The following is a 26354-nucleotide window of genomic DNA, read 5'->3' as shown; positions in this document are numbered from 1 at the left end:
ACTCATCTTACTTTTATTTTTTTAATCCAACCGTGCTCTCTTATTTATATTCAAATAAAGAATGACATTGAAAATTAATCTAAAAACAAATGAGATGGCAATTAATTTTAATTTTTTAAATTTTGTGGAAATTAAAATGTTTGGGATAAAAGGAGCGTGAGTTGAAAAACTTACACGGTTGCCTGTGAGTTTACAGCGTGGGATTTATGATCGCACAATGCCAGTATTACCTCCATGGGTTAAAAGTGGCAGTTCTTCATTTGCTTTGGAGGTTTGGTACAGGGCACAACAAACTATAGCATTATGTATTAATTAAGATTTTATTAAATTTCAATTTAAATAAATTAAAAAAAGAAAGAGGAAAAGAGTACTCAAATACTCATCAAAACGATAATTAAAAGTACAAGGATTTGTTTTTCTTATTGCATTTGTGTAATATACTTGCAGCAAATTTTGATATTGTCGTGTTTCAAAACCTTGAGATACAGTGCGTAATCTCTTTATTTACTTATGTATTTGCAGAAAACTAACGAAGCAACTCTGCTAGCTTATAATGCGTTGACAGATCATCATGTCGAAAGAGATCAAAGAGGCAGGTGACAATTATTTGACAAACCAGATGAAGAATGCCGACCAAAGTGTTAGTGAAATGGTGGCCAAGGCATAGGTGTATAGCATGATCACAGAGCATTCGGTTTGGCCAGCTCCAAACAACTGGGTCATCGTACCTGCCAAGTCAAGGCCAAAACAACAAGAGAGAAACAAATGGAGTTATTACCAAAACACATGAACAATTATTGGCATATAATTCACTAATCATAATTAACAGACCTATGCTGATTGCTGGAGGAAGTGCAAATTGAAGCAGAAGAACAAACTGATACAGCGGGTCAGAGTGCAACAAGCCAAAACGGACTGCATATTTAATGATAAGAGCTCCCGAAATCGGCAAGATAATATACCGGACTGCTACTATACCGATAATCACCATGAACGGCACCTTTGACCCTTTCAAACCTAAGGACATCAATGGTGATCATTATTTCCTTCTCTCAACAATTCAACTTGTGAAAGAAGGAGGGATCTTGACCTAAATCAAAACGATCACGCTTACCCTCCAGAAGATTTGCTCCCATGATCAAAGTGACAGATGGAATGGCTGCCTCCCTGCAGACATGAAAGGAATGCCAGGGGAAACTTGTTAGGTAGCTGAAAATGAAACTAACATAACATTTTTGGTTGCTTGAGAATCTTCGTATCATCAAAACGGATACTGACCCGAGAAAGTACGCAGAGTCTTCCACCACATGAAGAGGGGCAGTGTCACCAATAAAGGCTTTTTGGAACGGAGGGACGACACCAATAATAAACCCAACAATCTATAAAAATGAAGCAAGCAGTAAAGGGTGTCAATCTGGCATTTTATACTTTAGTGTAGAAAATTTCAAGACTTTTTAACGTGACCAAGAAACTGTAGAAAAAAAAAATCCGCAAGCTGCTTATCAATGCCTGCTTGATCACAAAAATGTCTCCATAAATGTTCTTCAAAGATCAATGCTGTTCAAGAATAAACCAGGCATTTACAAAAGCGCAGATTAGCATACCGCTCCGTTAATTATAGGCGAAAACAATCTCCTCAAGTTGAGTTTCTTTATAACCTTCTGAAAGCCCTGCTTAACGTTACTCGGAAATGGCTCCTGTACGTCAAGAAATATTGACAGGTAGGATGAAGATTTCTCTTAAAGAACATTTTATTTACCTTCAGAACGCAAAATGTGCTCATAATGAACAGGAAACAATATATTGAAATAGATAAGAAAGCACTGAAAAAATGAAGGTAAATATTGAAATTTCAAATGACCTTGGCCTTCTCCTGTGGCACTACACAATCAAGCTCCAAGCGCTCCATATGACCCTCTTCAAGCGAGGGCTCTTTTAAAGGGAGGAGGGGCCCTGTGCGGCATTTTGGAAGATCTTCTGTTGTTTCTCCAGCAGACTCCGTACCCTCCGGCAATTCATCCAGTTCCGGTTCATCAGAATCCTCACTTGATGAATATACACGCACAATATGGTACACATATGACCACATATAGATGATACCAATCTGAAACATAAAAGTAAGATTGGAAGGAGGTTTACGCATCCCAGTTCCCTACCACCACCATTTTGAAATCAAGTTCAAGTTTGGAAATTAATGTAGCCATACAGCCATGGAGAGCGAAGCATATGCCAGACCGCGCGTGTTACAGGCATTAGAATCTCCAAATGGACTTCCTTTTTCCTTGCAGACAGCTGGGATCAGTATGAGAGGAATGCCGCCCAGATTTCCTGTTCACATCGATATACATCCTATCATATCATCACATAAGGTTTACTTATAGCAGTAAAGCTGAGGTTGTTTCAATTATGAGGTGACACGTGGACGTCTGAATATCGTTGGTTAATAGATGTGAGGTTCAAATTAACATATTATTCATGCATGTGAATAAACTAGTAAGGTAGCGTGCTTCTGCTTTTATTATTAATCAACGCAGAATTCCAATGTAGATAGAGAGTATGTATCCTTCTATTTAGTGGTCTTGTTGGATTGGATTGGTGTCAATTAATTTTTATGAGCAGAGATACGGTGAGTAAAATTTATGCAATAACATTAGAATAATATGTTCTTTTACTGTTTGTTACTGTGGGCGAACAATGCTTGTTTTAAAAAATAAATTCATCATTTAAATGTTTTTTCTCAATTTCATTCTTGCAAGTTGTGTTATGTTCTTCATATATATATATATATATATATATATGAATTCAAGATGTTTGAAAACATTTAAAATTTAATTAGAGGCTAATTAATTAATGAAAATATGATTTAAATTTAAATTTATAGTATAAGAAATAATTAAAAAAAAAAGAACAACCAAATTAAAAAAAAAAAAAATCACATCCTTTTTTCATTTTCAAGTGAAAAGAAATCATTTTAGTCGATAAATATTCAGTTCATGAGTGTTTGGTCCCTGTTGTTATTGTAATATACGTTTTTGTCCTAAACTTCTTTTATTTAATGTTTTAGCTCTTAAGTTTGAAAGAAGAGAGTTATAAAAAAAGGGAAGAGAAAAACATATCGGTCTGTCACATTTGAGTTATAATTAAGATCATTTTTGGTGTTAATGGATTCATTTTGCCTAGAGAATTTTATTAGAGTGATGTGAAACTTTCATTCGTAATAGAAAAAAAAAAAATTGGGTTCAGAAAGTTTTTCTTGTTTAATTTTATATTTTATATTTTTTTAACTTGTTGAAGATTTTTTTTATGATAAGGTTAGAAATGAGTTTGATGTGATTTTTATTATGTTTGTAAGATTTTTTCATTTGATACCGGTTAAAAATAGATTTTGGAATCTAAAAACTCATACCTTTAATAGTTAAAATTTGAATTAGTAAATGATACGTGTCTATTAATATCATGATACATCACCAATTTATTTATTTATTAAAGGTAGACATCTATACAAAAAAAAAAAAAAAAGCAAGCTAAATAACATGCGGGCCTAACCTCGTGACCTTTTTCTATACTTTTACATTATTTTTTCAAAATTTTGGTTTTTGGATTTTATTCAAAATGCACTCTAAATAAGATAATAGAAATAATATTTAAATTATTATTATTCAATTTATCATAGTTTTTAAATAATGTTATATATTGTTATAATTATGTTAACAATTAATTTTTAATTATTATATACCTCTAAATTATTTTAAGAATGTGCTCGTGAATATTTAATGGAATTATTTTTTTTATTTTTTAAAAGATTTTTATATGATTTTATAAAAATTAGTTTTTTTTCCTTTTAATAACATAGATAGCATCAAAACATTATTTTATTAAAATTTATTTTTAAAATCATGATAAGTTTTTATTTAAAAATTAATATTTCTGATTAAAAAAATATATTTTTTGTTGAAAAACAAAAAAATGCATTAATAATGAAATAGAGTTTAGATTGAAGAGATATATATTTTTTAGACTTATTTTTTTACAAATCTTTATTTTAATTAACATCACTTTTCATTATAAAAAAAACATCCTGCTAATAAAAAAAATTATTCAAATAAAAAAGATCAATGAATAAAATAAAAAGAGATTTCAGAAATTAGCCCGCAGCATCGACTTAGCAAATAACTAGAAAACACAAATCCTCTCAAGCAAATTTAAATGAAAAAATAAAATTAAACCGTGTAATGTATAAACTATATATAGCATGAAGAGTTTAATGTGATTAGTCATTACTTGAAGTCCTAAATATTAATGAGCCAGACCCTAAAATCTGCATCCGCCACGTCATAAATCTATGATAAATGTTTGAGGTGAAGAAATTGAAGATTTTATTCTTACGTACGGTTACAAGAATTACCCGCCTATTCCACGAGCATCCGAACTTATGGAAGACGCAATCAGTTTAGAGCATAAAGTTAATTTTTACTATTATTATTATTATTATTATTATTATTATTATTATTATTAATGTTAATGTGGGTGTCCGGACTATTTTGAGAGTATCTTTATTAATCTCACAAATCCTGAAATTAATGATCATGTAAGTCTCTAGCGATCCTAAGATTTATGAGACTCGAATTAATAATTTTTAAGTAACAAACTTAAAACCTAATCAGTTGAGCTGGAAGGATTTTCTAAAGTTAAATTGTAGAATGGGTGGAAGAGGTTCCCAACATAATTATATGGATTTAGAAAAAAATAGCATGATAAATTAAAAATGTGATCCATTAGTCATGATAAATTAAAAATATGTTTGGCGTCGAAAATTCACCAAGCAATTGAAATAATTATACCGTCAGATTCAATTAAATAATAATGATCTTCTATACACCTTGAAGTGAGACTAATGTATTGTTATTAGTATGATTTGTTTGATTTTGATAAGAAAATTCCGAGTAAAGTTTTTAACTTGGAAGTATAGAAAAAATTGATTTTTTATTTATTTAAAAGCAAGATATTCTCATCATAATGTTTCAATAATTCTGATTTTTTTAAATGTTTAAGTTTAATTCTCATGTTAATGATGTGTCTTAACCACACCTTTGATAATAAGTCATACTCATTTCATAACAAAATCACATACCCGTGGGAGCGTGGGCTGATGGCTAATTGTAAAGTATTATAGAAAACATGTATGGCATTTTCCCTATAACAGCTGCATTGTGGACACACATTCAATGCACTACGGACTCATTATGCACTGAATGTTCCGTACCATTTGGTTTTCTTTTTCTTTTATTTAGCCCTTTCAGGACAAAACTTAAGGTCAATTAAGTTAAATTGTTAAGAAAAAGATAAAACTGAAAGATATAGGACCTAATTGAAAAAGATGGGTAAAATAGGTGGCAGTTTCAAAGTTTGAACATAAAAGTTTACTTTCATCCTTATTCTTTTCCAATGACACTTCCTTTGAAATCCCTTAATATTTCTCAAATTTAATTTATATACAAAACTTCACTTTTTTTTATTTTTCAATTCGTTGTTAAAGAGAGGAGAGATAAAAGTTGGCCGGAATTCGGTGGTAAAAAGAGTTTCAATTGGCACCGATTCCAACTACAAGAAAGATTGATATTAGTGTCCACATGTACAATTCAACGAAGAGAGTTTATCTTGGTTGTTATTTCATCTTAAAATCACTTGAAAACATAGACCTGACCGTAGAAAATTTATGGATTTTAGATACGTTATTTATTTTTATAATGATTTTTTAGTTGTTTTAAGACATAAATAAATTTACTTAGATCTATATTTTGTTTTCTAGGAGTTTTGAGGTCAAGAAACGGACTTTGTTTTTTATTTAAAACATGTTGCTCTAACTTTTCACAACCCTATTATCACAAGATTCTGGGCATGTAGATGAAACGTCATCTATAGACATGGGACAGTGTCTTCTATGGCTTTAGATAACATGTTGTCTACAGTTGTCATCTTCAAGGTTTTATTGAAAAAATAAGGGTCAACGAGGCATTGTCCACTCTCTAATAATTCAAAAAACAAAAAAGAAGCCATGACACATGAACCAAGCCTTTTTACATGGATCTGATCTATGGGTCAAACTAGTGGATTGACCCATACACTTGGTATTTTTATTTATTTTTTTTTTAATGTATTTTTTATTGCTATGGAAGCCTAGCCTGGGACAAGGACCTTGGAAAGGGTCAAGAGAGTCAAATTTGATATTGCCAAAAATAGAGTCCTATTTTTTAAAAGAGAGAGAGAGCGGGGGAGAGAGAGAGAGATTAAAATGACATTGTCTTTAAATTTCTTTTAAAAAAATATTAACAAGTTTTGTATTGAGTTTTAATTGGGTTTTACTTGAGACAGTGAGGTCACAAGTCAACCCAAGAGATTTGGAATGGGTCACACTTAGTCAATTTTTTTTATAAAAAAAAAAAAAAAAAAACAAACTGACTTGGCCTAAGCCCCGCGTCAACTGGGTTGCGGATGAGTTTGTTGGGTCAGCCTAAATTTCATAACGATGGTATTTTCAACCTCTTAGACTTAAAAAAACATATTATTGCATCCTTTATTTGGTATTGAAATGTTTTTTTTTTTTAATTTGACTTAAAAAAATACCTCCTCCTTTTATGAAACTATACTAGGCTTGCTTTTTATTTTAGTCTCGCGAGCCCATTTTTTTTTTATTTCTATTGTTGTTTTGTATGAGAAAAAAACTTCACATACCTATACCTAGTTAGGGTATAATTAAATGAAAAAAAAAAATTATAAATAAAAACTTATTAATTCTAGTGAGGTGCATGATCTGGATCGCAGATGTGCTAGGTTTAATCGGTGTTAATTTGGATCCTTTTTTTCCCTCCTTTTAATTCAATACTTTTTATTTTTAATTTCATCATTTAATATTAAGTTGTTAGAGAAATAGATATCATAATTTGCATTGATTTGATATTTGTAAGTTTATCATAATTTCAAACACAAGTCATTCTTAAAAAGAAATTATTGTGTTTGATTTAGTTCATCATAACTAGAATCATGAGTTTAACTAGTTAACTTTAACAAATTAGAAATTAAACTTTTTAATTTTTTTTATTTGTATAAATATTTTTTAATGTATTTAATTATATATATATATATATATATATATATATATATATATATATATATATATATGGTTTCATCATAATAGCCAAAGAAAGAAGCATAAAGGTGTGAGATGGGAGCGTAAATGGTAGAAATTAATGCATTTCTGCTTGATTCAATACCAGTGACGGGCACATCGGCCTCTTTTCTAAGATAGGAAAGACAGGAGGAGAGGGCTGAGTAGGGAGGGAAAAAAAAGGCAGAATTTTATTGGTTTGTGCTGGAAGGATCATCTGTTAAGTAGCAAAGTAGATAAACTCCATGAAATTGAAGAACATCTGAAAAAGAATCTTAAATTCACATCAGTAAAATGGCATCTCATCAGACCTGAAGATTCTGACTTGACTACTGATACCCAATGCCAGCGAACTAGCTTTTTCAGACCTTTCTTTTTCAGACCAATATTTTGTGAAAATATAAACTGGAAAGGACACTCAAGATCTGCAGACATACCTTCAATTAACTAGCCAGATATAATAAAGCCTACCTGCAGCACAGGATCCCAAGATCATGCCCCGCATCCGTTTAGGAGCATTGGTGATTTTTACAAGCAACCATCCAAGCACTGAGCCTATGATAAAGGTGATGAGAACATTTAGTGGCATGAACCACCTGCATCATTCAACCAAAGTTGGATTCAAGAAGCTAGCAGGAAAAAAAAAAAAATTGAATTTGAAAAATTTGCCAGAGAAACTCACAGCTCAAGCAAGCTTCTTAATGTTACGAATTTTGCCAAGCTGCTCCCAACAAGTGCTGGACTCAGGACATAAAACACAAGCTGCGCAACAATTGAGTGTAAAAATACACATTATAGTCATACGGAATTCAGAATGTTCAATGCATCAATCAGAGCAATACAGCAAGGAAAAACTGAAAAAAATGTATTCACCCCACCCCTCCACCCCCTCCTTGTATCAAGCAAAGAAAAAAAAAGTTTTTATCTGTATATATAAACAGATAGAGAGAGAAGCAACCGAACCAAACAAATACTTACATTGTTCAAATGATTTCGTGCATCTGCCCCCAAAATACCCACGCGCTCAATTGCAAGAAATACGCCAACAGCAGTGAGCAGGAGCACCTTCAAAACTGGCATAAGTGCAACAAAGAACAGTTTCCAAATGTCCATAGAAGCTTATAAAAGTAGCTCTTAGAGTCGTTCCCACACCAGACTGGGAAAAAAAAAAAAAGATGGTTCTCATAATTAAAATCTCTGAAATTCCACAAGGATTAACTGCCATAAGAAATTGTTTCAGAAAACACTTAACTGAACAGGATGCTTTAGAGCAGCTAGAGGCCACAGACTAGTGTATTAAATCTGTTCTTGGTCCATAAGGAGGCAAGAAGATTAGAAGTTTAATTTAGAATAGCAAGGCATTTATGATTAAAGAAAACCTGGGAAAGAAAAGCAAGATACCTTCAAAAAAAATAAAAATAAAAATGGGAGTGATAAAAATGGAGTGGCTGTCATCTTCATCAGAATAACAATAAAATAGAGGTGGCATCCCATCAGTGCAAGAACTCCACAAATATCATATTATGGAATGGGAGACATTCAAGTTTCTCCACCATGATATCACATCGACGATAAGACAGATGCATTTAAGAGTGAGTGATCAACTACGATACGTAAGGGAAACACAAAGAATCTCTTGAATAAATGAAATGCCACCGTTAAGGCAGGAATGATTTCATTTTTATGATGGGAGAAGGCTGGGTTTGAGGGAAAATACTGTGTCCCCATTGCTCAAGTCATTTATTTATTTATTTTGAGATTTGATTATTAGTTACTGTACTGCAAAGTGGGGGTACAAAATGGGGTTTCTGTTGCTCCTCCTTCTTATTCCTTGCAGACTTGACTTGTGAGCCAGAGGTCGTGTCATAATTCATTTGGTACGAAGGGGAAAAGCTCAGTGACATAATGCTATACAACTTGTTCGGTATTTATTTGACGAACTATCATGTCATGAGACAAACTTTCTGCTTGTCATGAATCGTTTTTAATCCACTTTACTAGGCTAAACTAGCTTGTCGGCATCAACTATTTGATGCTTATTAATAATCTTAATGTCTCTGTGTATGCTGGTTTTGTTGGTGTGCTTAATGCAAACATTTTTTATTGCAACACGACATGGAACGTGTTACAAATATGTTTATAAACTAGATATACAGATTAAAGATCACGAAAAAGTCTGGAGACATCAAAAGCAAAACAATCATGACTTTAGATTCGGGAAAATATAATAGACACATGTCTCAGTTTTATACGGGGTAGCCAAGATCTGGAATATACCCTCAGAATAGTTTGGTCCACCACATGGGGCAGCTTCGAAAACTTGCGAGTGCTGCCATCACAAGAAGTTTCATTGTCTGATAGTAGCTTTCCCATGGCCTGATAAGTTTACATCTTGCAAGGGTTGAAGGTCTCTGCAATAAGCTCTTCAATTTGCTTTCAGCTACTGCATCTCTATCGTTGCTTTCAGCGACTAATGCTAAGAAGCTGTTCCTCCAAATTCTGCATTAAGTGCATAGCAGTAATGTATACTGTGTGTAAAAGGACAAAACTATAGGCTGCGCAGGTAAAAGCCATCCGTGCAGACCAGGTAATGTGCAAGAGCTAGTCATGCGCACAAAACTATAAGGTAATCGTATGAGCAACAAAAGCCAAAAGTGAATTCAGCAAGGATAGGTCATGTGTTATTCGACAAAAGCATGCAACTGAATTCTGAATGACCATTTAAGACGTGATGATAATAAACAGGCATCCCATTTGTACAAACAAAGACAGACATGTTTTATTTATGTTATTTATATTTATATTTTTGTTTATTTATTTTTGCACGGGGACAGATTTGCAACTTGGACAACTAAATCAGCACTTAGGCAAGGATCAGTCTTTTTTTTTGTTGGTAGGACTCTTCTTTTCATTCAAAATCAATTGGATGCATTTGAAAATGCATTGCATTTTTACTCCTGCATGCATTCGAATCAACCACAAAGATGCCATTCATACCTGTCTAATTTTGAGCTGCTCAAGCTAGCATCCGCAGGTAATCTAATTTTGAGCTGGTTGTCTACCATTTTCACTGGACACTGATGAAATGCCTTGCTCAATACTCTGTATAGTGAAAGCAATTGGGCAGAAGAGATTTAGAAAAACAAGATAAGCAGGTCAAGAAGAAAATAGAAGAAAATCAACTGCTAATGTTGAGGGATCATTTTCTAATGTTCAATGAAACAAAAACAAGGCAACAAAACTGACACCTAATGCTTCAATGCTATTTCTTATGGTCCAAAAAATTGGAAAGAAATGGAAGAGAAAATCAATCAAAGACCAATACTTCCTAATTTTTGTCAAACCTAACCCATACTCTTTAGCAAAATGCTACCTCTTCAGGAGGTGTGATTGGAGAACTAAGGAGAAAAAAGAACAGAAAGAATGAAATGTGCAAGATGATGAAGAAAACTCTTAAGAGGATAATGAAGCAGTAAATAAACTGCCTCGCACACAAGGGAAACAGCTTTTCAAATTCCTTGCTGATGTGGGAGAAGACCAACAATATGATGTTAGAACAGTTAGTTAATCTCCGACACATCCAATTTTCAAGGTGAACAACGTGTTCAGTGGTCATCACATTTCAGAATTATACAAAACTGATCAGTAAAATTTACCTGAAGAAGATAGCCATGCAGCCAATCCAGTGTTTGAGGGAATGTTGTGGCTGATATATTGGCAACTGTCAGACCCTGTTCAATGAAAAATGCAATGTATTTTAGGAGAAAAAATAAAATGGTGCTCGTATACTTTGAAAGACCTAGTTAAGACTCTGAGAAGTATGATCTCACTCAACTGGTAGAATGACATTTCAGAAACCCATAACACTAATAATAAAATACAGTCACCGCCCTTTATTTCTGAGATAGTTTAATTGTTTTCTTCATTTCTTCCCTTGAAGCATAAATAAACTTGCTTGTAAGAGCATATCTGAACCACATCATAGATTTACACCCATCTTTCAAACAGAAAAGAAGTATCAATTATCATGTGACTGAAATAAATCGGTCAGCCCTGTTCATATGCCTGCTCACTTCAATTTCAATCAACCATCTCCAATGCTCTCCAGCCCAAATCAAAAGTTACTTCCCAAGCATGACAACAATTCCATGAATAGTATATTGCTCCAGCCCATAACATAATACCATGAGTAAAGGTTCCCCCATTTTTCATCAATAATTTTCATCTTGCAATTTGACAAAATATGTACCTGATTTCTTTGACTTTAACATCCGAATTATCCACTTGGTCATGTCATAAAATACAATAACTCTACAGACAAGACATCAAAGCAAAACTTGTTCTCATCAATATCTCAATCCAACTTTTGATCACAGTGTTTCTAATATTTAAAATCAATTATTTCCAAATTATTAATAAAGAAGCAAAACTACAAATCTCTATGGCATGTTGTCAACTAACAAACACACATGAAGAAGCAAACCTGTGACTTGAATGAGCAGAGATAGTCCTGAATGATTTTCAAATTGGTAATTGACCTATCTTTGTCCTGAAAATAAAAATCATATATGAACATATTCTGAATAAAGTTCAACAAACTATTTATTACAAAGAAAAAAAAACAAGACAATCAATTGAACTTTTGTGAAATTAGCGAACAATCAACACAAGGATACAGAACAAAAGAAAATCAATTGAAAACTTGTTCCTACAAAATCTTGCCTCACATTTTACCAGAGCAAAGTGGAATAAACATTTCTCTTTGATACTGCAATAAGTTTTAACCAGGAATTCATCCAAAGCATAAACATAACAGTAAAGCAATTTCTGGGAATACCTATATAACATCAAACTTTATATTGCACTAAGTAAAAACTCTTTAATTTATATTCTAGATTTGTTTCATTAGCAAGCAAAGTGTTGAAACAAGAAGCTTGTTAGTGGAATAATACTAAGCTAGACTTTTACTTGTTGAAGTGAATAAGGAGTTTTCCAGCCAATTTCCATTGATTAAGCAAAACAAAAGTGTTAGCGAGCAAACAAGAAGTTATTATTTGCTATCTTAATCCAATCTAGAATTATTTGAACTTGGCAACACTTGGTTGATTTTGCAATTTGCTGCTTTTGATCCACTTTCCCACTCACCAAATACATCAGGAGTTACTGTATTTTCCATCAATGCCTGATCATATTACTGTTCATTGCTTTCATCTTGCTAATCTTCATGCCAGAATTTTCTAATGCCTTTTATCTTTAACATTTAAAAAAAAAATGCAAGTGCTTCACCAGGGTCATTGACCATTGCTTGATTTATTATTCTGTTTTTGTTTTTGCATTTTATTGAAGAACCATGTTACTTCTACTACTAAAACTAATTTACCACATTTTCAGCCAGGCCTGTTAAGGTATTGGTGATCAATGAGGTAGCCTCCCACATCCCCTAAATTCCCACACATCCATCCCCAGATATGCACCTGACAATGTAAAACCTCTGATTTGGAAATCCAAGTTTAACCATGGATTGTCTCATTGATTGTTTGCTAATATTTAACATTGTTAACTTATTAAAACTTGATTGATTGCCTAAGTTTGACGTTGGCAAATGACAAAAATAACTCAGCAGTCTTTGATACCTCAGCAGAGCATTTATCACTGAATGAACGTGTTGAGATCCACTCCTCAAGTAATGCCTGCACACAGGAAGAAAAGATTGATAGAAGGGACAAATAATAAGGATGCAAGTGTTTGGGATTGTAGTACAGGGTGCTTTTTAAAATAGTTTCATGTTTAAAAATGCATCAAAATAAATTTTTTTCAGAATTTTTTATTTTTTATTTTTAACATCAACACATCAAAACCATCAGAAAACACTAAAAAACATCAATTTAATATTTTTTCAAGTCAAAAGCACTTTTGAAAAGCACATAAAAGCAGAAGGAAAAGTTGTGTCAAACACCCTTATATGAAACCTTCAAAAAGTGACAGATAATGAGGGACGGTAACTAAAACAAATATATTTCCGATGTAGGAATAAGTACCATCCATTTGGTAAATAATTAGGGAAGGGAAGTTGAACGATATAATTCAGATATAGAAACAAGTACCGTCTGTTTATATCAAGAATATGAAGAAACTTTTGACACAGCAAGAATAGAAGTACAAACCTTGTGGTCAAATTCAGCCATCTTCAGAACTATTGGTATAATTATTGGTTCAGGACCAGATTTTAAGCTAACAGAAGTCTTTCTATCTCCTTCAAGATCCCTAATAGTTTCACCTAAAAATCCAGGAATGGAAACTGTCACCGGTGTCACTCAGGCATGCATTCAAAACTTGTCATCAAACAATTTATGAGTTAGAAGAGGCTAAATAGAATATTGAACTCTTCATCAAAACCAGAAAAATAATTACCTTTACTGTCGGAAATGCTTCCAGCTTTATCTATAGATTCCTGTGAATCCACAACTTTATTTACCAGGTTAACAGATTTCCCTTCTTCTGAGGTCAAATATCCCGTAGTGCAGTTGCTATTTTCAGTATTATTTTCACTGACAGAATTATTTTCCAGCTGTCTTGCAGGATCATCATCCAGACTCACTGACACAGTGTTTGTCTCAGATTTTTCTGGCATTTTAGCTGGTAACTTATTTTCTTCATCCATCAAGTAAATGCTTGGATCCAAATGTATCCCCTATCATTATTTGTCAGAAACAACTGCAGATCAGACAGGAGTGCTCGGAGACATTACCATGCCAATCAATATTATAGCAAGAATCTCAACATCTTACAACATGTTTCTACATTAAAAATGCTTGGGCATTATCAAGTCAGTTTACCAGTCATTTTTCAATAATTAGATTTAATCACAACCTAACTGCACCAGATCTGAACACACAGTCCCCTCTTCCACTTCCTCAACTTTGGCAACATCATCAATAGCCAGTCAGAACTACAATTTTTTCTGACTCCCCTAGAGAATAACTAAAGGCATAATTACTCATCTTTTCAACATTGATTAGTTTCCGATCATCTTCTTTTCTTTGATAAGTAAGAAAATATCATTGATAAGAGAGGAGCAGGATAAGACATCATCCTTAGCAGAAAGTGCAAGAGATACAAAATCAAAACAAATTGGCCCTCCCGTGGCATTAAAGGTCAAACAAAGAATTCCCTCTCAAAATCCCCAAAAGGAATGCACCGCAAGGAGGCTGATAAAACAATTTTACAGTTTTTTTATCCAAAGATTAAAATCATTCTGATGGTATTGCACTTCTACAAAATCCTCACAATCTTTCCCTACTGAGGTCATCTTATTGTAGCAAAACTTCATTTACAGGATTGTGGATGATAACAGCCATAACAAACACCCCAAACGTTAACAAAATAAAAGCTTCAATGAATAGATGCAGACACTGTTCCATTTTTTATATATAACAGGACTATTTTTTGAAAAACTAGATAGCCCACCAATGCAATGCGAACAACATTTATGAAAAACATGCACATTCATGCGCAGAACACAGGCTCCCACCCATCCTAAATTAAAAAGGGGTGCAATTTGAGAGTAATTTAGCAATGAGTGCCAGATTTTTAATATGCAGATCAAATATGTTCATGCCAAGCATCAAATTCCAAAAGAATTGTCCAGCTCAATGTCTGTTACTCCCCCATGATATCACATCATAAGACCATTTGATGTATGGTTTTTTTAAGTATCTTAGCAGATGGGCGGATATTAACAGCAAAGAAATAAGTGTCGACTGGAAGTTTTGATGGTGCAATATAATTGACAACCTGCATAACAATGGAAAATTAGCCTTACCTCAATTATAATTGGCTTTCCATCTTTCATTGCTTTCTTCAAATCACCAGCCAAACCTATGAAGTAAGCATTAATTTAACTAATCAAAAACCCATGCACTTGCAGACCATCTAGCAAAATTAATACAGTTTCTAGTATAACAAAGAACATATTTGAAATCCCATTAAATAATTAAACTATGAATATCAGATGGGTAGGCAAGGAAAAGGGGAATTTTTCAGATAAGAAGGGTGATCAAAGAAGAAAGATGGAAAAACAGACAGGCTACCTTTACGAACAATTCTGCATTCTCTACAAAATTCAGTAATTAACTCCTCAGAAGAGCTGAATTCCCGTGCCCATACAGGAGTAGATGTCAATGGTGCACTAACTCGGATAAAAGAGAAGAAGTGAGTAATCTAATATGATCCAGAGAATAAAAAGGGTTAAGTGATAGCTAGCATGACTAATAATCTTCATTGTAGGATGCAATATCATATACTAGAGACAACAATATAGTGTCAAAAAAAAAAATGAAACCTGGTTATATATAAATTCCAGAGTCCTTATTTCCAGTCAACAATATACATTTTTCAAAAAGAATCTTCCTTATTAAAACCTTTCTTGCTCCTCATTTAGCATGCTAGATAGCTTGGCATGCTTCTGATATTCTTAATTCCTCTAGACAGAAATGCTTCTAACATCGGAAATAGAAACCAAGAAATTAAAAATGGAAAGCATGAAATACACATACTCAGTTGATGTTCGCAGCAATTCATACACCATATCTGTCTGTCACGTGAAAAAAAAAACATAAATGTGAGGCATAGTATTGAACCCAAACGAGTGGGTACATGAAAAGAAAATAAGGGAAGCATAATTCTTCAAAGCTAGGTGGAAGGAAGGACCTGCAAGACATTAGGCAAATTCAGCCGTTGTGCAAGTTGGGTAGCTATGGTAGACTTCCCAACACAGGCAGTTCCACAAACAAGAATTACCAAGGGCACTCGTTGATAGTGAAATCTAAAAGGATATAATCAGGAAAAAAATCAATTTTTTTTCAACATACAATCTGCAAAAACCTTTTATATTTATTTTTTTTATGAAGAAAAGGATAATAAGTCAAGAAGGTGCTTCTGAGCAGCCAAAAGTCAAGTGAATACTGAGAATAGAACTCTAAATTACCTGGTCATCATTTTGTAATGATTTATGTACTCTTCTCCATACCCCCGCCGCTCCATAAGCTGCAAATAGACTCCTATGTATAAGGAGGGCTAATGAAACTAAATCCAATATTTAGAAATTCTCAAAAGTGTTCTAGTGTTTAGTGCAGTCCTTCCATGACAGTCACAAGAAAGAAATTGGCAAATCCAAACTCCTCTAATATAGGAGATTACCCTTTGATATCCATAGGCATCTAAGAATTGTAACATTAAAGAAGGAAAGGCCATATACCTTGAAAAGATTGGCTTCCAAATCAGACTGAGAGCTGCAAAAATAGTGCAAGAGATTGAACATTACTGGAAAATTTAGGAAAAACCAAAAATTTATCACCAACACTAACACATAGGGTAAAAATAGAAAAACGAAAGGAAAGTTAGAATAGGTATTACACATCGAGCAGGCTGTTATCGATAAGCAGCTTCTTGAGTTCAAGAGCAATTTTAATAGCAACATGATTGGGTATCTGAAATCACCAAAAATCTTAGAATAACCAAAAATGAAACTCGGAGACGAAAAACAATTAACACTAATTGTTACCATCAGCATAAAATTTCGTCATCAAACACAATCTCTAAAAAAAAGAGTAAATAATTTGAGACCTTAGTGACAGTCAACATTCTGCTGAGCAGGAATCTTGATAAAACATAGCAGTGATCAGCGTTTTCACCTAACCACACCTTCACCTGTATTAAATATGTACCACCACAAACAAAAATCAACTGAATTGAATAAAGGGTTCTCATCGTTTATTTAGGTTTTGAAGAAAATTGCAGGGAGCAAAACGCAGACCTTGACAAAGTCGTATTTAGAGGAAGCATTGCGAGAGGAGAAACTTGGGAAAGGAGAGAAAGGTCGTCCATTGATTTTTGAGTGATCGAAACCGCCTTCTTCTTCCTCATTTTCGGCACCGTTGTGATTAAGGCTTGTTGATATCACAACTTCCTTCCCTTTTCTCGTCATCTTCACTTTCTGCACTGCCACTGCTCTGCTCAACAGAAACTTCACTTTCTGTCTCTCGGTGCGCCTCCTCCCTCTCTTTTTAAGTTTCAACAACCGCACAATTTTACGCGCAGTTTTTAAAACTTGAGGTCTCAAAATAAAAAATGGGTGACCTCTATCTCTCTCTCGGCTCTTAATTCTTATTTATTTATCAAGGAAAGAGTGAAAAAATAGATTTCGAAAAACACGTGCACAAACCTGACTGCTACAGCAGCAGAAAGGATTCAATTTCGGACACTCTTCGTGGCAGTTAGGAAAGTAAGTAAAGGATAAGTTTAAAAAAATATTCTACTTCAAAATATATTAAAGCAATTATTTTTAATTTTAACATATTAAAACAATTTAAAAAATTATTAAAAAAAATAAAGCAAAACGTCAAACAGATCCTATCAATTGTGTCAAATTAGCCCTAGTTATTAAGCCAAGGACTAACCAAGTAAACCAGGCACTTTGTTTTCACAAGAAAAATAAAATAAAAGAATTATATAGACTGATGTTATAAATAAATTTTGAGATTTAATATAGTAAATAAAGTAATGGAATTTCTATTTAGTTGTAAAACTTATAGACGTGAACTCTAGCTATATCCCGTTGGATATTTTTTTCATAAAAAATAATATTTGAAAAAATATTAAAATTACTTTTAATATAAAAAAATCAAGTCAACTCATATTAACCCATTAAATCCACAATACATCTTATCATTGACCAATCAAGTGTTAAATAATAAAATTAAAAAAAATTAATTATACAAAAGAATCCAAAACTAAAAATAACAATTAAAAAAAAAACATAAAATCAAATTATCCCTTAACAAACTTGCTTAAAACGAGAAAATCAGTAGGAAAATATGAGGAAAAAAAAAAAGCTTGGATGCCAGACTTAGAAATTTTACTTTCAATAATATTTTAATTATTTTATTATGCGTTAAAATGCAAAAAAAAAAAAAAACATATTTTAATTGATTTTGTGAAAACACCGCACTAACCCTAATAATTTATTAAACTACCACTGTGCTTGGTGCGAAGACCTCCAAATACTGTAGCGTACTCATGGTCTAGCTTTTGATGGCATTGAATGAGCCACATCCCGATGCTCGCTTTTGCTTCTGCTTCTTAGGGGCCTGGCCTGAGCTTAGGAATTGGACAAGGCCTGAAGCGTAGCCCTTAAATTAACCAGAATAATGGGCTTGATAACGTTAGCTGTAATTACATTAATTTTCCAGCAATCTTGAAACGAAGAATAAGCTGCCATAGGTTGACAGTACATTGCGTATTCAACATTCAGAAGATAACACGACCAGTTATCTAGGTCTAATTACAGAATGGTTGGCAAATATAACATCTTAAAAGCAGAGTCCTAACTTCTACAACTAGGTATTTCTTTAGATAAAGCACTTGAAATTGACCACAAGCAGTGAAGTGGTGCAAACCTTCTTCACAGTTGAGTTGATCCACTTGCCTTTCCATGCAAAGCATGAGCATTGGATGGTCACAGGGATATAGCATTTCAAGACAAAATCAGGAACCCTCAAAAAGTAGCTGTGTGGATCATCTGCGTATAATTATCCAGGCGTAGGTTCTTTTTGAAAAATTTGCCACCTTTCTTTCCCATGCCAGTTCCCACAAGACTTGATGCAAGAAGAGATCTGGTATCTGGCCTCCATCTCAACTCTTTAAGAACAGAGAACAAGGTTGAAAGGGTTGGACTGACTTCACTGTCCTTTATGTTCTTGCAGGACTCTATTCTAAGATGTTCAAGTTCATTCAAGGTAAGAAGTACTGATTCCAGACCTTCTGTTGTCAACAAGGAGCATCCTTCCAGAGATAATAACTTCACTCTCCTGAAAAATAAATTACATGCGACCACTTATATCTCAAACATGTAAACTTCCACGTAAGCTTATAGTGATTGCCCATCAACATCAACTGGATATAGCACAGTCTTCCAATTATAAGAATTTGTCAAGAAAATTATTCAATCTAAGTAAATGTCAAAACACCAGTCAATAAACTATAAAATAATGTTCCCTGTAAAATTATAGGTTTTTTTTTTCTTGTCTAGGTGAACCAATGAATTATTTTTCACTTTTCTTTTCTTTTTCCAATTGAACTAAATCTGCACTGAGATTTTTCTCATGTCTAGTTAAACTAAGAAATTACAAGATGCACATAAATTTCTTGTACAATCGTGGTGCAGTCACTATTGCTGTGGAGAATCTAATAATCAGATGCATCTAAAAGTAATAAAAATCAGTGTCAATGCCAGTTAACTTCAAACCCAACAGCACCTGTTAAGCGTGAGTGTGGCACATTCCAGCCAGGCAGTTAAATACAAATGATTCACTATCAATTTCAACTACACAATCCTGAGCATATCAACTACAAATTATTGCAATTGTTAAAAATGCATGAAGAAGCTTCAATGGATGATAACAGAAGATCATCTGCAATAATTCAAAGAGCTTCTGGTACTATTAATGTACCCTCAAGGACTGCAAATAATTGAAAGCCTTGAAAACACTACTAAAAGTAATCAATTAAAAGTAAAACAACTCATTACCTGCAAGTTCTTGCCAGGCTAAACAGATCATTATCCAATCCCCAACAGTCCTGAACAACAATCTCCCTCACAGTTTCACACAACTTAAACATCGCTTTAAGGCTCTTTTTATCCCTCAATTGACATTTCTGCAAATGCAACCTCTCAAGAGCTGGACAACACCCCAAATAATCATCCGGCCCCGGACTGGGATCAATTCTCTTACACGACAAAAACCTCAAAGTCTTCAAATTCTCGCAGTAGGAAAGCCCAGCTAACCACCCATTATCCATCCTATGATCACAAATAGTCAATTCCTCAAGCATCTGACAACACTGTCCAATGGCCTTCATCCCATCAAAACTACCCTCGCACCCACTTAACTCGATCTTTACTAACCTCTTAGACCCTTGAGCTAAAATCGTCAACCCAATATCTGAAACCAAAGAACCATAAAACCCATCCACATTTCCAACAAGTTTCAGAATTTGCAAATTCCCACACGCTGCAATCCCACGCAACACGTTGTCATTACACCTATGTAACTCCAATTCTTGCAGAGTCAAACACTCTTCAGCTACACTTAACAACCCCATCTCACTAGCACCAGCCACTACAAGCTTTCTCAAATTCGGACAGCCTGAGGCTAACCCTCTAAGCCCTCTATCAACAACCTCAACAGGCAACAAATTCTCTTCGCAAACACGCCAATCCGGTAAAAACCCAGAAACCCCAGAATTTATATCCATCTTAAAAATCCTATGACTCAACAAAACACAGCAATCGTGGGGTCTAACAACACACCCATTAAGCAAATCCACATGGGTCAAATTTGGGAATCTTGAAAGTAAACGCCCAGATTCAAGAAACTCCCAATCTAAAACCTTTAAAGACCTAACAAGACGGCCTTGGAGATTAAGCCACCGTTTACAAACAAGTGAATTAGGGTTTCTCTGAGAATCTGGCAATTTAGATAGGATTTTTAAGAGTAGATCGTCACCTAAAAGAAGTGTGCGGTCAATGTGGGGGAGATTGGAGATTAGGTTTCCTGTTTTGTCTTTGAATTTGGTGGGGGGGTCTGTTTGTTGTTGTTTCTGCTGTTGCTGTTTCGGTGTTGGTGTTGGTGTTGGTGTTGGAGTTGTTGGGTTGGAGAGGGACTGGAGCTGCATGGCAAAGACAATATGTTTCAATGGTTTTGTGTTCTTGAGCCATAAATCCGACCACCTTGGTGGTCTCTTCTTCTTTAAAGGTTTCTCAGTTGAAAACGACATCGTTTTTTTTTATAGTTGTTTGTGGTGGTGGTGGTGGTGGTGGTGCTGCTGCAGCTGCAGCTGCTCTATAGAAATGAAATGAAATGAGTAAGCGGGTGGTGGAGGAGCTTACATGTTGCGTTGTCTGAGCTCTGAAGAAGATGATCGTCTGTATTTGGTGTGTTTGAATGTCTGTGACAGAGACAGAGACCCTCTCTCTAGGCTGTGAGTGGAATTTCTGGCAATGTAATATGGCTTTGAAAGTGGTGGAAGGAAGGAAAGGAAGTTTGAACGGGTGAGTGTTTTCAGTATTATTTATTTATTTATTTTGGGGAATGGCGCTTTTTGTTTTTATCTGAAAATTTGAATTGGCTGCCTCTGCCTGCTCTCGCCTCTTTCTAGACAATTTTGTTTTATGTTTTATTCTTCCTTTTTATTGAGTAATTAGGTTAGGAGAGCATACTCTTTTATTTTTAAAATTTATTTTTAATATCAAAAAATTAAAATAATCTAAAAACAATAAAAAAATTTTTTTATAAAATTATTTTTCAACCACAAAAATAAACATAAACAGAAAATAACTTATAATTCAATTATCATTACAACCGTTTATTTTTAAAATATACCATTTTACTGAAATAATTATATCTTTAATAAGATAATTTAATCTCTATTTATATAAATAATTTTTTTCCATTATACCTCTTGTTCTCAAATTAATAATAATAATTTCTTCCCAACCATCAATATCAAAAGTGAAACCACGTATTTTTTACAAGTCACTTACATAATGGAAAAATCTAGAGTATATATGAACCACGGGTGTGTAATATATATATGTGTGTGTGTAGAATATAGACAGTCTAACCATAAACAAGTGGTTAGAAATAGGTTTGCCCAGCTTTTACAAGGCTTATTGAAAACACTTGAGAGTAGAGACTGCAGGGAGTGGTCAATGATTTTGTACCTTTTTTTATTTTTGTTTGGATAAAAATGGAGAGTCCAATCAGAATGCCGTTATAAGTAGCCGTTAATGGATTCAAAACTCGGTTTGCAAGTGGGGACGGAAGCCTGTGTTAGGTTCACTTTTTGGAACTCCCTTGGCAAATTTAAAAACAACGCATATGAACGAATCCATATGTCTCAACCGCCAGGGACCTCAATTTTATGCTTCATGGTCCATTCGTGCTGTGTGGGCTCGTAGCCATCAAAGTTATGAAAGAACTAATAATATCTTTAATTATTTTTTTTCAAAGAAATACATAACTTTGATGGAAAAAGAAGAAGAAGAAGAATCTAATATACAATGGTTTTCGTGTGGCAAGGTGAGATCCGTTATCATGGAGTGCTATGCTTTTTAATCTTCAATAATAGCCTCCTAATGTTGAAAATGTTTAGAATCATCAAAGTCATTTTGTAACATCTTCTTGTTGTTTCTTTGACATTAACATGTGGACGTAATTGAATTAAAGAACAAAAGGAATAACTAATATGGTATTTTTGTAAACTAAAAAAAAAACATAATGTTTAATATTTTGTTAAAAGTTAATTTTCAAAATATTTTTTTATCAAGAAATATATTTTTTTAAAAATATCTTTTTAAAAAAAATATTTTTAATATAATTTAAAAACAATAATGTAGTTAGTTATCCTGATCCCAGCCACTGTCGCTAGCAGAAGGCCATAGGGTGATAGGATGATTAGAATCAGTGTTGTCAAATCGAGTTTGGACTTGATGGTTAGACTGGAGAAGCAGTGGCCTGGGGTCTGGATAATGTTGGATTTCTAATTCGCCCATTTAAGCCATCAACCCACTCAAGCTCAACTGCCGTGATACGGGTTTTTGTCGACCCAAACGACCCGCCTCATCGTAACATGACCCAATGGGTTAAACATAGATCTTCAAATAACAAAAGAACCACTGATAAGCGGTGGAAAGGAGACGAAAAGGGTTTTGAATCTTTTGATTGTTGGGGACAAGGATAAAAGAATATAAAAATGGCAAGTATAAACGGTGTTTAGCACAATATACGGGGGGCGGAAATATTTTAAGGGAAGAGATAATATTTAACCACAATAAGGCTTAAATGCTAACCTCATAGAGGGTAAAGGAAATTTGAGGGGAGAAACTTCGTTATATTTGTCTTTCCCTCCTTTATTTTAAAATCTTATATTAATTTATATTTGTTCTTTTACGCTTACATTTTCGGACCACGAGTATTAATATCATATAGTTCTTAATAATCTTGTTTCAAGTAAATTTTGATTTGATTTATATTGAAATCCACTTTTATCCTTATTTATTTCAACTCATACTAAACATTATTAATACTTAACACCATTAACACTACATCTTCAAATCTTACTCCCTTAAAATCTCGCCAAAATTTTAACCTTATGCCAAATGCAATTTATCACTAAACTGCATGGTTTATGAGTCTTGATCCAGTACTTTCGTGGGCTTTTGCTTGTGATTAAGAAGGAAACAATGAAATCTTGTGAAGTGTCTAAAAATCGAACTCTAAAAACAGTCTTTCTAAGCGCCTGCTTTTTCACCAAGCTACAGACATTTTATTGCACATTTCTAAACCATAATATTTCTAAGGTATAACATTGGGCTTGATCTGCTGACCCTGTCAAACCAGTGGTCCAGTGACCTTAGACCATTGGATGAGTGTTTTTAGAAATAGGCGAGCAAACCCACCCAGACTGGAATCAGATTAAGGACAAGAGATAACCTAGAGCCCTTAACACTTGTGCGGCAATTCTTTTATGTCAACAAGGAAGCGGAGAACTTGAAATTTCTGCAAAGTGTTGGTAATTGTTATAGGGTTCTCCAAATGACGCTGGAGCAGTACATCCGACAGACAAAGCAAGAGCCCGGCCAACGCCCAGCCATGTAATCTTTGCCATTCATATGCTAACCTTCTAAGGGTAAGCCTAGATCATAAAAGCGAGCAAAGATTACATCAGTAGTATAATACCTCAACAGCTCTACAAGCAAAGATGCTTATCAGTTGTCAGCTATGCGAGAACTCTAATCAAGCTAGTTCATTGATACCTACAATCGACCAATGACAGAAATAGCACCATGAATGACTCCAATTTGGGAGTCTCTAATGGCTCCTATGGCAACATCAGCTATAAAATGTGTACAACAGGAGTTTTAAGATCAACTCCTTGAATGACTTCAGCTACAGTCTCAATTAATAGCAAACAAAAACTAGTGAAACACAACTCAGAAATCAGACATTGAAAAACAAGTTTGAGTTCACATTTAACTTTCAACAACCTTAAATCACTAAAATAACAACATCATGCTTTCGCCCTCACACTATTCTCTTATCATTTAATTACTTCCAATAAAACGCTCAACATGAAGGACAGCATGAGCAGTTGAGTACACAGATAGAACAAGGAAATTATTCTAGTTCTAATACAGGACCTGATATAGGAAGTTGATCGTGAGAGTCAGAAAGTTGGGTCGCCTCTACTCCTGACACATCCACGAGATCCTCAATAGCACAGCACAAACTGCAAACAGAAGGGGAAAAAAAGCAATAAACAACAACAACAAAAAAAAATATCAAGTAATAAAAAGAAAGCAAAACAACATTTCCAGCAATAAAACCACCAAGCATATATTGATGCGTCCCAGCTTATGCGGCATGCATCTATAAATTCTTGAAACCAGTAGCAAAAAATAATTAGGGAACTTCTTACAAACCATAACTTAAATTCCGCAATGAATGATCCTAATTTTATAGAAGCATTGTTCCCAAGAGATCACGACTAATAAATGAGTGAGCCAATGGCTGTGATCATTATGTCGTTTCTGGTAAAATTAGCATTGCTCTTCTGCAACGCTACAAACCTTACTTGGTCTAATCTATATTGCAGCTAACAAAGATTAAGTTAACATGAACATAAAAAGTAACACCCGCAGCATAAAATTAGAAGAAAAATCACATGACAGCAATTTCAAATCTCAATTGTGTGTGATATTCATAAACATTTGCATAGATTATTGAACTTCTTACCATAAAAATAAAAATCATGGTGATTGGGAAGGAATCATTCCGGTCTTCCTGGCATAAGCGAAAATGCCACCAGCTTCGATAACAGGACCAGCATCACCAATAGGCTTCAACTTATACTCCTTTCCACTCGTATGGTTAATCAACTTACTTTCCGCAAGTTCAATCGTAATCAAATCACCAGTCTTACACTCTTCACAGATCCTAATTTCCGATTCAAGCGGATATATCTCTCCCGTCGCAACTGAATTCCTAAAGAAAATCCTCGCATACGATTCCGCAACAACCGCAGCTACCCCCGCTGCACCAAGCGCTACAGGTGCGTGTTCTCGCGAAGACCCGCACCCAAAATTTTCACCCCCGATTACGATCGAGTATTTCGTTCTCGTTTGGTTCGCTTCGATGAATCGGGTTTTGTAAGTCGCCGGAAGTCCGATTAAAGCGTAGGAACCGAGTTTTTCGTATTCGTCCGGCTTGGAAGGGACAAGGGTAAGGTATTCAGCGGGGATGATTTGATCGGTGTCGATGTTGTCGCCGACGACATAGCAATGTCCGTGGAAGGAAGTGGTGGGGGTAGTGGTGGGGGTGGCGGCGGCCGTGGCGCGTGGGATGGAGAGAAGTTGGTCAGGTGGGGAGTGGGAGGTTAGGGGTTTGAAGGAGGGGAGAATGGAAGGGAGTTTGAGACAAGGAGGAGAGAGGAAAGAGAGGGAAGGTTTGGGATTGGTGGTGGAGAAACTAGGGTTTCTGGAGAGGGAGATTGTGGTGGTGGAGGCTGCCATTTTTTTTATTCTTTTTGGTGAAATGAGAGGCGGTGAGGGGAGGGAGAAGAATTTTATAGAAAAAATTTATAGCGCTGGATAGAAATAATATTTTTTAAATTTATTTTAAATAAATAAATATAAATTTTATTTTATTACCCTATAAAAATATAGAAATGTTTTAGTTATATCTTTTTATTTTTTTAAAAATTAATCTATAATTAATAACTAATATAATATTACACTATAAAATTAGTTGTTTTTAAAATGCGTTTGTTTTTTAGATAGTTTTTATAGTTAATAATTTTAAAAATAAATAAGTTTTTAAAAAATATAATCACGTATAATTAGTTGGATTTAAATACTTATTTGTAAAAAATATGATTAAGGTTTATATACAACAAAAAAAATGTATAAAATATTTGGTGTTGTGTGGTTACTATTATTTTTCAAAGTATTTTTTACTTAGAAATGCGTTAAAAAAAAATTTTATTTTTAATATTAACTCATTAAAATAATTTGATAACACAAAAAAATATTAATTTGAAATTAAAAAAATAAATTTTTTAAAAAATATTT

The 26354-nt window shown here is 34.0% G+C and overlaps 4 protein-coding genes across 6 annotated transcripts; all 4 read right to left on the bottom strand.

Moving 5' to 3' along the window:
• Window positions 1-394: 394 nt before the first annotated feature.
• LOC118028628 (protein PIN-LIKES 3) lies at window positions 395-9152 on the bottom strand. Of its 2 annotated transcripts, XM_073408189.1 has the most exons (12): window positions 8567-9152; window positions 8418-8467; window positions 8144-8321; window positions 7848-7927; window positions 7637-7761; window positions 2207-2328; window positions 1862-2104; window positions 1605-1697; window positions 1279-1379; window positions 1115-1167; window positions 832-1017; window positions 395-728 (listed from the first exon to the last, which is right to left on the bottom strand). In XM_073408189.1, the coding sequence occupies exons 3-12, from the start codon at window positions 8276-8278 to the stop codon at window positions 604-606; spliced, it is 1263 nt and encodes a 420-aa protein (XP_073264290.1). In that variant the 5' UTR covers window positions 8279-8321; window positions 8418-8467; window positions 8567-9152; the 3' UTR covers window positions 395-603. The 2 variants fall into 2 exon arrangements, with proteins under 2 accessions (XP_073264290.1, XP_034888194.1); XM_035032303.2 differs by lacking the exon at window positions 8567-9152 and having other exon boundaries at window positions 8418-8555.
• A 198-nt stretch (window positions 9153-9350) lies between these two features.
• Window positions 9351-17341, bottom strand: LOC118028627 (uncharacterized). Of its 2 annotated transcripts, none has more exons than XM_035032302.2 (16): window positions 16980-17336; window positions 16790-16873; window positions 16580-16653; window positions 16422-16455; window positions 16152-16210; window positions 15875-15989; window positions 15721-15758; window positions 15256-15353; window positions 14988-15043; window positions 13577-13856; window positions 13330-13442; window positions 12799-12855; window positions 11649-11714; window positions 10822-10896; window positions 10163-10267; window positions 9351-9664 (listed from the first exon to the last, which is right to left on the bottom strand). In XM_035032302.2, exons 1-15 carry the CDS (start codon window positions 17148-17150, stop codon window positions 10205-10207), a joined length of 1383 nt encoding a protein of 460 aa, XP_034888193.1. In that variant the 5' UTR covers window positions 17151-17336; the 3' UTR covers window positions 9351-9664; window positions 10163-10204. The 2 variants fall into 2 exon arrangements, 1 of the variants encoding a protein (XP_034888193.1); XR_012169423.1 differs by lacking the exon at window positions 9351-9664 and adding an exon at window positions 11415-11476 and having other exon boundaries at window positions 10225-10267; window positions 16980-17341.
• Window positions 17342-18419: 1078 nt separating this feature from the next.
• LOC118028629 (F-box protein At5g07670) lies at window positions 18420-21309 on the bottom strand. The gene is made up of 2 exons (XM_035032304.2): window positions 19752-21309; window positions 18420-19032 (listed from the first exon to the last, which is right to left on the bottom strand). The coding sequence occupies exons 1-2, from the start codon at window positions 20999-21001 to the stop codon at window positions 18720-18722; spliced, it is 1563 nt and encodes a 520-aa protein (XP_034888195.1). The 5' UTR covers window positions 21002-21309; the 3' UTR covers window positions 18420-18719.
• Window positions 21310-24207: 2898 nt separating this feature from the next.
• LOC118028630 (3-isopropylmalate dehydratase small subunit 1) lies at window positions 24208-25850 on the bottom strand. The gene is made up of 2 exons (XM_035032305.2): window positions 25021-25850; window positions 24208-24514 (listed from the first exon to the last, which is right to left on the bottom strand). The coding sequence occupies exon 1, from the start codon at window positions 25794-25796 to the stop codon at window positions 25035-25037; it is 762 nt and encodes a 253-aa protein (XP_034888196.1). The 5' UTR covers window positions 25797-25850; the 3' UTR covers window positions 24208-24514; window positions 25021-25034.
• Window positions 25851-26354: the final 504 nt, after the last annotated feature.

This window comes from Populus alba, chromosome 3, assembly GCF_005239225.2.
Source record: "Populus alba chromosome 3, ASM523922v2, whole genome shotgun sequence".
Taxonomy (NCBI): domain Eukaryota; kingdom Viridiplantae; phylum Streptophyta; class Magnoliopsida; order Malpighiales; family Salicaceae; genus Populus; species Populus alba.
The sequence above is the reverse complement of the archived record's forward strand: the minus strand, read 5'-3'. Positions and strand labels throughout refer to the sequence as shown.